The sequence below is a fragment of the Anser cygnoides genome, chromosome 1 (assembly GCF_040182565.1).
Source record: "Anser cygnoides isolate HZ-2024a breed goose chromosome 1, Taihu_goose_T2T_genome, whole genome shotgun sequence".
Classification (NCBI taxonomy): Eukaryota; Metazoa; Chordata; class Aves; order Anseriformes; family Anatidae; genus Anser; species Anser cygnoides.
This window is the reverse complement of record NC_089873.1, coordinates 132,115,193-132,127,832: the sequence shown is the minus strand read 5'-3', so window position 1 is coordinate 132,127,832 and position 12,640 is coordinate 132,115,193. Positions and strand designations below refer to the sequence as shown.

The 12,640-nt window shown below is 45.6% G+C and overlaps 1 protein-coding gene across 1 annotated transcript; it reads left to right on the top strand.

The window, feature by feature from the left end:
• Positions 1 to 10,415: 10,415 nt before the first annotated feature.
• Positions 10,416 to 12,049, top strand: TMSB4X (thymosin beta 4 X-linked). Its single transcript, XM_066982057.1, has 3 exons — positions 10,416 to 10,573; positions 11,184 to 11,297; positions 11,590 to 12,049. Exons 2-3 carry the CDS (start codon positions 11,198 to 11,200, stop codon positions 11,622 to 11,624), a joined length of 135 nt encoding a protein of 44 aa, XP_066838158.1. The 5' UTR covers positions 10,416 to 10,573; positions 11,184 to 11,197; the 3' UTR covers positions 11,625 to 12,049.
• The last annotated feature ends 591 nt before the right edge of the window (positions 12,050 to 12,640 follow it).

Below are 12,640 nucleotides of genomic sequence, written 5' to 3'. Positions count from 1 at the left end.
AGAAGCAATACTAACTCATAGAATATTTTCTGAGCATATGTTAAAACTCTAATTATAATTCAGCTAATTAATCCATATATACCTTCAATTAAATAAAATGTAGGCAGTACTATCTACCCACCAACATATTTGCCCAGCAGATGACTGTAATAAGATTATGTGAATTTCTAGCAGACATGCTTCTTCAAAGCTTTTGGGGAGACTTACTGGCTTACAGAGTTTCAAATGATCACGTTATTGTAATTTCTTGCTTTTCATCTGTGCTACAACTTCTGTACCCCTGGCTCAGTGACTGTCAACCTGCAAGGTGTGGACCACTGGGAGCTGAGGACAACTCTGAAAAGGTTTGTGAAAAACTGTAAGAGAAAGCAATTTAGAACAGTAATCTTAAATGAACTAAAGAGCTTTGTCTGCTCATAAGAAATTTCAATGTGTTCTCAAAAAAAAAAAAAGTGAAAACCCAGTAATTAATGCTGATGCATATAAATTTCACTGTGCTGGATTATACATGTATTTTGGAGCAGCTTCCCAACTGTGAAGTGGTGAAGATGCCTGTCCTGCATCTAATGTATGCTTATGTTCATAGCAGTGACTTTCCTGTTGCCAGGATAGTTTGACAAATGTTTTTACTGTAACCACTACCAAATGAGTGCCCCTCTCACCTGACTGCAGGTTCCCCATCGCTGGGTCCCTGATTCTCACTAAAACCAGGAAACTGAAAAGCCTCAGTGTTTCCTCTTCACTAGTTCTTTCCACAGTCCTTGCTTTTCTCTCTCCCATTAGGAATTAAAAATCCGTAAATGGTAGGGTTTCATCTTTGGTTATGTTGTGTGTTAGTTTTCTGTTTTGTTTTGTTTTGCTTTTAATGTTAAAAATTAATCTTCAAGAATCTTTGCTTCACCTTCAAAATAAATAAAGTATATTATTTTCCAAGTATTGTCTAAACAGCAGCTGCCAGCAAGGCCAACAAATCTAGCAAAAGTTATTTTTGGAGCACATAACCACGAAGCTGGAAGCCTACATGCTGTAGAAGGCTAGAGGGTGCTGAAGCGTATGTCCTGTAGTATGGGCTGAAGAAAGACATTTGACTGATCATCAACAAAATGTTTTATTTCTTGTTATTCTAGGCATTCATTCAGATAGCCAGCAGAATATCCTCCTGTTGCTAATAAAGTTACTTTCTTATTTTCTGCTAACCTCACATTATTCCAGGAGAGTATAGACAATTTCAGTCTCTTCATGTTACAGAATTTAAGAAAAGGAGCATGTTATCTAATGATTATCTGTGCTCCCTTAATGTTCAGTGCCTTGCTCACAGCAATGTGTTCAAGCTGCAAACACAGAATAAAATGACCCACTGCCATTGGAATTGTGGCAGCTGTTTTTCTCCCCACTAAGTGATAAATTAAGGTCTTGCCAGGGATCAACAAGTGATAAATGAAGTTCTTGCTAGGGCTCTGCCCAAACACCAGCAGGAGAGAGTCTCTTAGGACCAATGTAAAACATTTTCTCTCTCTCAACAAGAAAACCATCCCACATTTATACAGTCCTAGTCTTGAAGAACCTTACCCTGAAGAATTTGAAGAAATTTTGAGATTATTCTATTTCTAGCAAAGATGGTGATACTAGAAATCTACATTTGAATATTAAATTTGTTCACGAACCAACTGTGTGGTCAATATTTCAATTCAGTCTATGTTTTCATGGGTGAGGATTTGTGGCAGGGTGGATGGTAGAGTTGAGCAAGTACTGAGTTGTGCCTCCGTCATGCAAACAGCAGCACATACTTCAGCTGTCAGTACTCAGGAGAGATGGGATGCTACAGGATGATATATTTTTTCAGGAAATCCAATTTGGATGAGGAGCCTGAATTTGTCCTCTTAAATAATTTTGTCTGAGCCAGTAATCTATTCAAATAGGAATGACTTTCTATTGTCCTGCTTCTTTGTTTTCATTTTAGTGGTGTATAAACTGGATATAACTCCATTAACCATTACTGCCTTGGTAGGATTTTTTTTCCAGCAGGGTAAAAGCTGTTAATCTGAATCTTCCTCAGCCTAAGAAATATAGCTAAAACCATGGAGCCAACATAGCATACTGTAATATAATACAGCATTATATTACAAGTAAATATGTAGATATATTACATCATATAGTTTCTCATATAATATCTATGTATGATATTTTTATATTCAGTATTATGTATTATTATGATATGTTATATATTATATACATTATATATATTATGTATATGATTTATATATATGGAACAGTTTGCTCAGGGAAGCAGTGAGGTCCCCGTCCCTGGAGGTATTTAAGAGACGTGTGGACATGGTAATAAGGGACATGACTTAGTGATGGGTCTCTGTAGGTCAGGTTGATGGCTGGACTTGGTAATCTTGAAGGTCTTTTCCAACCTATGTTATTCTATGATTCAATATACTTTACGTACATATACAGATATGTAAGGATCATCATCACCACAATCTCTGGCCCTATTTTCAGAGAAAATGGGGGGAAAAAAGAAAAGAAAAGAAAACAAAACAAAACACATTTTTGAGGAGTCAGGCCTCCTAGTTTGTGTTAGTATTATGGCATTCTCAAGTGATCTCATTTCTGGATCTTTGATAAACTTAGTCAACAGTGAGGACAGGTAACTCATGTATTTCAGGATATGTATGCATCTTTTCTTCTGAAGCCGATGTTCAGAAGTTTGTGTTTCCATGGATAACAATGTCAAATCTGTGCAAAACCATGGTAATTACCAGGAAAAATTTAATTCCTACAAAACATATTTTTGCCAAGCATTCCAGTGTGGGAGAACTAACATTCCCAGATGTGCTATGAAGTTTATCAGGAGAAAATGACCCCTAAGAGAATTTGTGAGTGTGTCTAAACCAACAGAGTAACTTCTACATTTGCTGTGTATTGCAGAGGCAGCCATGGCACTTTTTGTCTTGGACACAACTCTCTATATCTGGCCTGTGCATTCATGGTTTCATTTTAGACCTAGAGTCCTGGAATATTTTGGCTAATATTACCAGTATCCTAGATGTGTAATATTAAAATTGTGTGTCAATACAAACCGCAGCCCACTGGTGGCAGCAGTTCGTTACTAGTGGACAAAACTCTGCTTGAACAACGTGGGCTCTACATACATGCATGATTTATGGGGGAGGGACAATGAACTTTCACATCTAATTCAATCTACCTGGTTGCTCCTCTTCCTCATCCCACAGTTCTGATTTTATCAAGACTGTAGCTGTGAAATAAAACTTACTTTACAGGTGTAGGAGACAAATCAGCAGAAGATGAAGAGGCAACACAAATAAGTTAAGACCTATTCCCTTTGGGAGCTTTGATATGATCCCTGGTTTCACATGCATTCTCTTTAAGGAACATTGAATAAATGAAATAAATGGAAGTTGGGCTCAATCCCATGCTTATTAATATCAGTAGCAAAACACACGGAACAAAAAAATTGGAACCTGCATATTTTTGCTTTTTCTGCTCCTGTGCGATAGTTTGCATTCAGGTGGAAAGTAGCTATACACCTCCCTACAGAAACGAGCTCTCCGCCTGCCTGCCTGCAGTGACATGTTTTAGCAGTCACCCCACTACGTCAGTACGTATTAGTGTTACTGTTGTTGTTTTTCCTGTGCATGTGTGCAGTAACTTCCTACCAGCCCTAAACCATGCCAGGAAATGCTTTTGTTTCAGTTAATTATAAACAAACTTGTGCCCAGTGATAACGAGCAGCAGAGGTGACACTTGAGCGAGCAAAAGCAATGGACCCTGCTGCCACCAGACACTGTGAGCAGCTCTGAGGGCTCCTCTTCCTGTAAGGAAAACGGACTCTGCTCCATCTGCCACCACTTCTTTCCTGCCAGTGACTGTGTCCTTGTGTGCATTTCTCTAAGCCCGACACTTTGAACGGAGAAATCACAAGTGTTATCAACCTTTAACTTCTAGCTCTGGTCCGTACTGTTCTGTGTGGAATAACCTGAAAACTCCCAAGCAATTTCAAAAGTGGTGCTTTCCCAAGCCCCCTGCCTTCCTGCCTTAGTTCTCCCAACAGTGACGGTGAGATTGTTTGAAAACCTGAGACACAGACAAGCCTGGGAAAGCCCTAAATGCCAGCCATGCACAGGGTGCTGTTCAGCCCACCCACCCATCGTGAGCTCACTTCTTATGGCCATCCCTCCCATTCCCACCTGACAGTGCTCAGGCTTCAAAACTCCCGCTGCCTTGAAAGGAAGCATGAAGGCAAAGAACAGGAAGCCTTGGGAGCCGTGTGGATGCCAGGATGAGCTTTTGTTTCAGGCACGTTGGTGGGGTGATGAAACCTTCATGCTGCGAGAGCTGTGTCTTTTGTTCTCAAGAAGGAAACCCCACACACATCCCGAGTCCCTACCACTTGTGGAGCATGCCAGAGGCAGTTGAAATGTCTGGCTATGGCAGTCAGAACACTTCTCCCTTGCTTTTCACAAACTGGTACAGTGAAGAAAGCATCCTGTCAGTAAGGTTTAAACGACAGGATGTGCTTTACCCCAACAGCTCCATCCTTTACTCCCTAGCCCGGCAAAAGCTCAGATAAGGACGTGAGTCAGGTTTTGAGTGGATCTCATAGACATTTCTACATCTGGTCCTGCAGCAAGCTTATGGCTTTTTTCTTGTTGATGTCTGTTTGTTTGCTGGAAATAAATTAATTGAAAAAGGGATTAGTGGAGAAAAACAAATAGATAGATCAGATAAGTAAACCCACACAAACTGTGGAAAATCTTGCCTGCTACAGTCTTAGGAGAGACAAGAGAAAAAAGATCGTTGCACTTGAGTGGGCTTGGGGAGATGAAAACACAAAGGAGCTGATAGCTGAATACACTTCAGATGGTTTCAAAATGAATGTCTCGGATAGGGCTAGCAGCATTCAGCACAGGCAAGTAAACCCGCCCAAAAAAATCAACACAACGCAATAAACCCAGTGTGACTTCCAGGCTGCTGTTTGTTTAGAGTTAGCTCCGAGATAGCTATACAAGGCCCGTGTAGCACAGGTGTGTTCTCCAGGGCAGTGCTGTTTTCCAAGATAAATAAGTTGATCCTGCTGGATGCTGATGTACACTGACTTCTGCTACTATCACGCTGAGACGGGAACGTCAGCTTTGGAGGGTGGGAACCCCAGTCTTGGCACAACACAATTCGCCCAGTTCATGACGTCAGGCACATGCTGTAACTCTGCAGCTCGCAGTATGGGCAGATGCAGTACAGGCATCCTGGGGAGGTTTCCTGGGTGGTGTTCCCCTATCTCTGTGCTCTCTCCTACAAGCTAGAGAAACAGCAGTCCCCACTGGGGTTAGCTCACAGTTGGCTGCTGCTAGCCATTGCTTCATTCAGCCTGTTTGTTTTGGTCATCCCCTTTTCAATGGGATCCTGATAAGAATAGCCTTCTTGTCTTTTGTATACATGTGCTCGCTTGTGTGTTGAATAAAGAGAGCACAGTATTTTGCATTTATATCTAGCTTTATCTTCGCATTGAAAGAAACTCATATTCAATGGTAACATAACAATCCAGTCTCCCCTTTTGCCTGAGATTTCTATTTGTACTCTCTGTTGACAGCCATGCGCATGACTTGTAATTAGCAGTTTAACTTAGGAGAAGCTTAGCACTGGAGGATCAAGGGGTTGCTGGATAGGGCTGAGTTGCACTGGGAGAAATGATGCATTTTGCTTTTGTGGTGTGTTATGCTGATGCTGTTATTTATGCACTTGCAAAATTATTATTTTCACTCATCTAAATTAGAGGAAAGAAAAGTTGCTGCAAAATTCAGGGAATGATGACTAGCACTTGTGAAAATTTAGCACAGAGATGCCTTCTTCAGGCAGGAGATATGCTATTGTTTCCAATTCTCTCAGATAATTAGTAAACAGCCATTTTTTCTAGAGATAGCTTTCAACCTTAGCTTTTACACACGCATCTGGTAGAAAAGAACTCCAGACAAAGGAGGTGGTTTGGACACTTTTAGTCCAGAGACCTGTGCAAAGTAGCCCCAGTGAAATGCGTAAGACAAATAACCAAAAGCTTGGCGGTTCCCTGAAGATTTAAAGAAATCTTTCTGAGGGCTGGAAACATAATAACTTCCTCTCAATTTATTAAAAATTTCCGAATACAATGAGAGTAACTTTTTAGCATCCCCCCAAAGCTGGAAACCACAGCTGAAGGCTTCCTCATCTTGTTGGCTTTGTTACTGGCAGGCAGCCTTCGCTCAGTTTCAAATAGCCTAGCCCCCGAACTGTAGCTTTGCTACAGCTTCTGCATGTGTTAAAAGCAAGACTCAGTGCTCTTCCTTTATTGTTCATGAGTGTAGGGAAGGCAGGGGAACCAGATCCAGGCAGATTGGTGTGGGAGAGGAGCATCTGCTGCTCTGGGGTATTTAGCTTCCTGTGCAGCAATCTGAGCTTCCCAGGCTGGCTTCTCCTCTCTCACAAGCACCACTTGCTTAAAGTCCTGACCTGTTGCAAAATTCCCTTTGTCAAGCACAGTAGAAAAAGGAAATGCCACAATTTGTAAAGCCGAGAAGTGCCAGTATCTGTCCTGTTAGAACAGACATTTTGCAATTCCTCTTCTGAAAGCTCTGGGGGGATGGGAAGGCTCTCCCTTTACACGTTCTGCTCCATGAATTGATTTTTTTATTTTTTGTCAATAGCATTTGGTGGAAAGTGACACAAAACAAATGTTGTGCTCTGACATTGGACCAACTGAACACCCAAACCCCAATGTTACCATAAAACCACTTCTGCTGCTGGCAGCGAGGTAGTGCAGCCAGAAACTACAAAAAGTGATTGTCTCCTCCTCACTTGCACTCTCGGGATTTCTGCCAGCTCGAGTTTCCTCTAACGGTATATGGAGTGAGAGAAAGCATTCTCTCTCAGAGAGTCAAGCCTGTGAAAATAAGATTTCACATGTGAAACTGAGGCCTGGAAAACAATCACTTGGCTTCTCTTCCTCTAATTTATTTTCCATATGATAGAGAAATTTGCATACAGTTTATTTTTATGCTAAGAGTTATCTGATGTGCTGGGGATCCCATTATGAATAATAAGCTGATACGGGAATTAATTTTGGGTGCTTTATCACACAGCCATTTTGTGTCCCCTCAATTACTTTATTTTTTTTTTTTTTTAAACAAATGCAAAGCCTGTATGGAAGAACTAGCACAAGGTTAGATTTGTGCTCTTGATCATGTTTCAAAACATTCTTCAGTCAGAGCTCAAGCAAAAGCCGAAGTCAATTTTAGATACAAACACTTACTGACATCAATTAATACCTGATTAAGCCCCTCTGTTGCAAGCCCTCAAGCAAGTCTTTTATTATCTCAGTCTCACAGTCTGACAAATGGGAATAGTTTATACTTACCTGGAAAAGGAGTGTTGATCTTTTTACAAGGCTTCAAACACGGCCATACAAATGAGACATAAGAACTATGGTTTACCACGTGCTGTTTCCCACTCTGTGACTTTCCTATAACACAAGAAAGAACTTGCTGCCTTGACATAGTACAGCCCCTCAATGTTTTCGGCTGAAAACTGTTAGCAAGAGTCCAAATTCCTTCTTACAAATGAGATCAGCAATCTGCTGAAAAGTGCTCTCCTTTAACATGCAGATGGCTAAGAGTGCGCATGCCTAGAAGGGTACCGGTACATCACCAAATATTTGTTGACCATAATTTTTTTAAATAGTCACAATAAGAAACTGGTGACACACAAAAAAGTAACAAATGTAGAAGCTCATCAATATCCAAAATAAGAAGTCCTAAGCTAGGTATCCTTTACATAATGTGGCCTAGGAAATGTGCTAAGGAGTTTGTTATCCCCAGGTGCCATTTGGGATGGGGCAGTCTTGAATGACCATGGACCTCCCTCACATTCTCCATACAGCAACAAAAAGAAACAGGCACAAAGGGACATATACACAGATAATGCAATTTCTGTAATTACAGCACTAACGCAAAATGCTATAGTGAGTATTTACTTTTGCAGAAATTAGCCTATGTCCTGCCAGCAAAATGCAATGCCTTCATTTTGCTCCAGCGGAACAATACAGCCCTCATACATGCAGTAAGGTACACACAGCATTTCCAAGATGCTGTGCCTATCTCAGTGATAATCCACAGAAAGGGAAATACAGGAAGGCGGAGAAGCAGCAGAAGCGTAAACCTTTTATTTGTCTCTGTCTCGCAGGACTGTAATTGAATCTAAACTCAGCAAAGAGGCCTGGTTCACACAAATCAGCAACGCTCCATTTAAGTGTGTGGATTACACTCATTTAAGAGATCTATGGCTCTGTCCCAAAGTGAGTAGTGCTACCACTGGACAGGCTGCTTCTGGAAAATCAGACCCCAGTCCCATAGACACCCACCATTCTGCAACGTCAGGAGAGCATTTACCGCACTCGGGTCAGGGCAATACCGATGTGCTCAGACACGTGCATGAGTGATTGCGGTAGCCACAGAGGAGAAAAACTCCAAAGAATGTTTATATTGATTTGCCATCACTTAAGAGGCCAAAAAATCTTCAGCAAAAGCGAAAAGTCTGAAGCTGTAACATCATGGGTGATGCCGATAATTAGACTGATTTCACAATTCCCAGTCACATGGTTCAGTGCTCAAAGTGTCAAAGCAAAAGGCCATAAAATTATTTTGAGGAACTTGCTCAAAAGCTAGCTAGCAAATTTAGCCCATTTCCAACACAGAAGATCACTCTGCCATGTTTTTAATGCTGTTATTATGAAAACCTGTAAATATTCTCAAGCTATATATGTTCCTTGCTATTTCTTTCCTCAGCGGTTCCTTTGGCCATCAGTCTTGAACCATTCCTAGCTCATAGGAGTTACCTTCTCTCTCAGCAATAGACTCTGTTCATCCAGTTTTGGAGGTGCTCATGGACCGGGGGAATAAAACAGACTTTATACGCTGCACCACCAAAAGTGAAGGAGCTCGGCTGTAAGAGGACTCCGGGTGGACTGGAAATCTTCGTTCGCTACAGTAAAGTATTACTGGAATTGCCGTGGGGACAGGATTTTACCCCCCTGACCGTACATCTGGAAACGTTAGGAAAAATGGCTGGCCAAGGGGGAGAGGACAGCCATGAAGCAGAGGAAGCAGCAGCATCCCCGAGGAGTTGACTGCAATGCATTTACAGCTCTCCTGGCATACATTAATATGGTCCGTGAGCCATGGCTTCTGCTTCGCCACCAGCCACGCTCGCATCAGACACAGTGCTGGAGGGCAGGGCGCAGGGAGCGAAGGGCCACACGGGTGCCACGCAGATGTCCCCAAAGCAGCCGCAATTCACTCCCACGGGCTCCCACGAGCCTTCCCCACCTCGCACCTCCCCCCGCCGAGCCGCTGCCAGACAAAGACGCGGGGATGTCCCCAACTTGTTGCCACCCTGCCACGCACCCCCCGCCCGGATAATTCAGTTTATTACCCAGCACTGCAAACGCGCAAACCACAGCCACCCGTGCGCCCCCAGCCAGCCGCCTTACGCCGCTTTTAGGGCGGCTGGCGGCTCGCAGCTCGCCGCCTCGGGTCCCCCTGCGGCACGCTGGGGACATTTGGTGCTGCGGAGAGGGGGGACGGCCGGGCTGGCCGGGACCATGCCCCCCGGCTGCGACCCACGGGGCTCGGCAGGAGATGCCGGGTGGGGCGGCACCTGGCCCGGCTATTGTCTGCTGGCCCGGCACGGCTCGGCACGGCACGGCCGCGCTCGCTTGCTCTCCTTTGCAGCAGGCTTGCAAGGACAGCGATGGGGTTTTTCTCTCCCTGCAGCCGGAGGTTGGGGGAGGGAGGGGAGGCTCCCGGAGCTCGTAAAGGACCGAGAGGTTCGCGTTTGCCTCCGAAATGAGGAAATCCGAGTAACACGAGCAGCCGGCAGATATTGCCCAACCCGCGGGAGAGGGGCACGCCGGGGGCTGAGGGAAAAGCTCCCCAAAGCTCCCACCCGGCCCCGGCCCCGGCCCCGGCCCTGACCCATTCCCGGTCCCTGCCCCGTTCCCGGTCCCTGCCCCAGCCCCGGTCCCGGTCCCGGTCCCGGTTCCAGCGTCGGGGCAGGGCGGGGGCCGGGGAGCTGTGGGCAGCGGCTGCCCCCCCCCCCCGGGGCGCCCCCCCGGGGGCCGAGGCGGTCGTGGGGGACGTGTGTCTGTCTGTCTGTCTGTCTGTATGTGTGTGTGCGTGTGCGTGTGTGTGTGTGTCAGAGTGTGTGTATGTGTGCGTGTGTGTGTGTGCGTGTGTGTATGTGTGTGTATGTGTGTGTGTGTGTGCTGGGGGAGGGAGGGCTGGGCGCTGGGGGAGGGAGGGGAAGGAAGCAAAGGCGGGGGGGGGGGAGAAGGAAAAAAAAAAAAAAGAGAGAGAGAGAGAGAAAAAGGCGGAAAGCGGCAAAATGGTTAGCGGATGACATCACCGCCATTTGCATAGGCGCGGGGATAAAACCGCCCCGCCAGCGAGCGCCCTTTATACTGGCGTGCGGAGCGGCGGCGGCAGCGAGCGGCGGGGCTGAGCATCACCGCGCGGCGACACCGGTGGGTCCCGCCGCCCCCCCGGCCCCGGCGAGGCCACCCAGGGGCCCTGGACGGTGCCCCCCCCCGGGGGGGGACCGCGGGCAGGGCAGGGCAGGGCGCGGGGGCTATTGTCCGGGGGGGGGGCTATTGTCTGGAGGCGGCTATTGTCTCGCAGGCGAGCCGCTGCAGGGCGGTGGCGTGCGACCCGCCAGCCGCCTTAGTTGCAGCCCGGCGGCTTTAGTTTTAAATTATTATTATTTTTCATTTTTTATTTCCTTATCGAGTTAAAAACCCGGCGGGCGCCGGGCGCTGCCCTTCTATTGTGCTCCACAGCCTCCAGATCCTGGGAGCTGCCACCGGCCGGGGCTGGCGGCGAGCTGCAAGCAGCTTGGATGCTGGACTGATTTTTTTTTTCTTACTACTATTTATTTTTATTTATTGCACGCCGGGGATTAAGCGCCTGAATTTCGGCGTGCGTTGAGCTTTCGGCTCCAGCGGCGGCGCCCCCCCGGTGGATGCCGCTGGCCGCCTTCGGGGCGCGGCCCCGCTAGGGTCGGGGGGGCCCTGGGGGGGTCCGGGGGGGTCCGGGAGCCCCGTCCGGGGGTAACGGGCTCTTCCCTTGTGCGCGCAGAGTCACCTGCCAACATGTCCGACAAACCAGACATGGCCGAGATCGAGAAATTTGACAAGTCCAAATTGAAGAAGACAGAGACGCAAGAGAAAAACCCCCTGCCTTCAAAAGAAAGTGAGTGGAGGGGGGGCGGGGAGCGGGGGGGGTTGGGAAGGAGGGGGGGGCGAGGCGGGGAGGAGACAAAGAGGGGCGGCGGGCGCGGGGCCGGGCGGGGCGGGGGGGGATGCGCGGCTCTGCCCAGCCCGAACCCCCCCCTCGGCACCGGGTAGCGCTTCGTGAGGATCCATCTGGGTTTCCATTTTGATAAATCCCCCTTCACGAGCCATAGAAACTGTCCGGCGGGTGCGTTTTTCAGGTTCACGATCTTTATTGCTCCTTTTCTGTTTTTTCTTTTCCCCCTTTTTAGCAATTGAACAGGAGAAGCAAGCGGGTGAATCGTAATGAAATCTGCCCTTCCAAATTATGCACTGTACATTCCACAAGCATTGCCTTCTTATTTTACTTCTTTTAGCTGTTTAACTTTGTAAGATGCAAAGAGGTTGGATAAAGTTTAAAATGACTGTACTGCCCCTTTCACATCAAAAGAATAGAGAGAACTACTGACACTGAATGAAGGCGCTGCCTTTCCCTCTGCCTGTCTGGCTTTGGTCCTGGTGGCATGAAAGAGCTTGCATGTTGATGAAAGAAGAACTTGGGTGGGACTACAGTAAACTAGAGTAACACACGAATAAATGCAAAGCTGTACCAAGGTCCTGCGAGCTGTAAAATGCAGTTAATCGAGTGCCATTTTTTTTTTTTGTTCAAATGATTTTAATTATTGGAATGCACAATTTTTTTAATATGCAAATAAAATGTTTTAAAACCTGGATGGTATTTATGTCCTCTGTTTGGAGAACCGTACCAAAGGATATGAAGCTTAAAAGCCGGTACTGAGACACGGGATGCTAGAAAGCCTTTGGAGAGGATTCAAACCTCAATCACCATTCTCAATTTTTTTGATATACGCTCTCACCAGTAGATAAATTTGCGTGCCTTGAAGCTAGCCTTTAGAAAATTTGTTAAAAAATTGCGTGTCTTAAAATTTGTTGTCATGTGAGTATATCACTTTAAATATTTCTTCTTTAATAATTAATGTAGAGATTGATAAAGGCAAAAATTTGGCTATTTTTCTTGCTTTGCCCCACCCATAGCATAGCTCTCTTAGTAAGAAGCTTTCTGTTTTGCTGAACAGATTCAACGCTGGTTGTATAAATCCATAGTTTGTTTAATTAATAATTAAGGCTGGTTCTGCTGATACAGTATTTAAAGGAAGAAGTAACTTGAATTTTCATTCCATGATTGAACATCAGCTTTTTAATATTCTAAAGTAATTTTAGTGGATGGTGCTCCATGCATATTAAAATCATTTTACTAAAGCGTTGGTCATGTTTGGAGCACATTTATGATCTCTTTAAGGC

What these genes read in the sequence shown, in the direction of transcription:
- TMSB4X (XM_066982057.1), top strand. Translation starts at nt 11,198, where the DNA reads ATGTCCGACAAACCAGACATGGCCGAGATCGAGAAATTTGACAAGTCC. An exon ending in CCCCCTGCCTTCAAAAGAAA is followed by an intron (nt 11,298 to 11,589) that starts GTGAGTGGAGGG and finishes CCCCCTTTTTAG; the next exon opens with CAATTGAACAGGAGAAGCAA.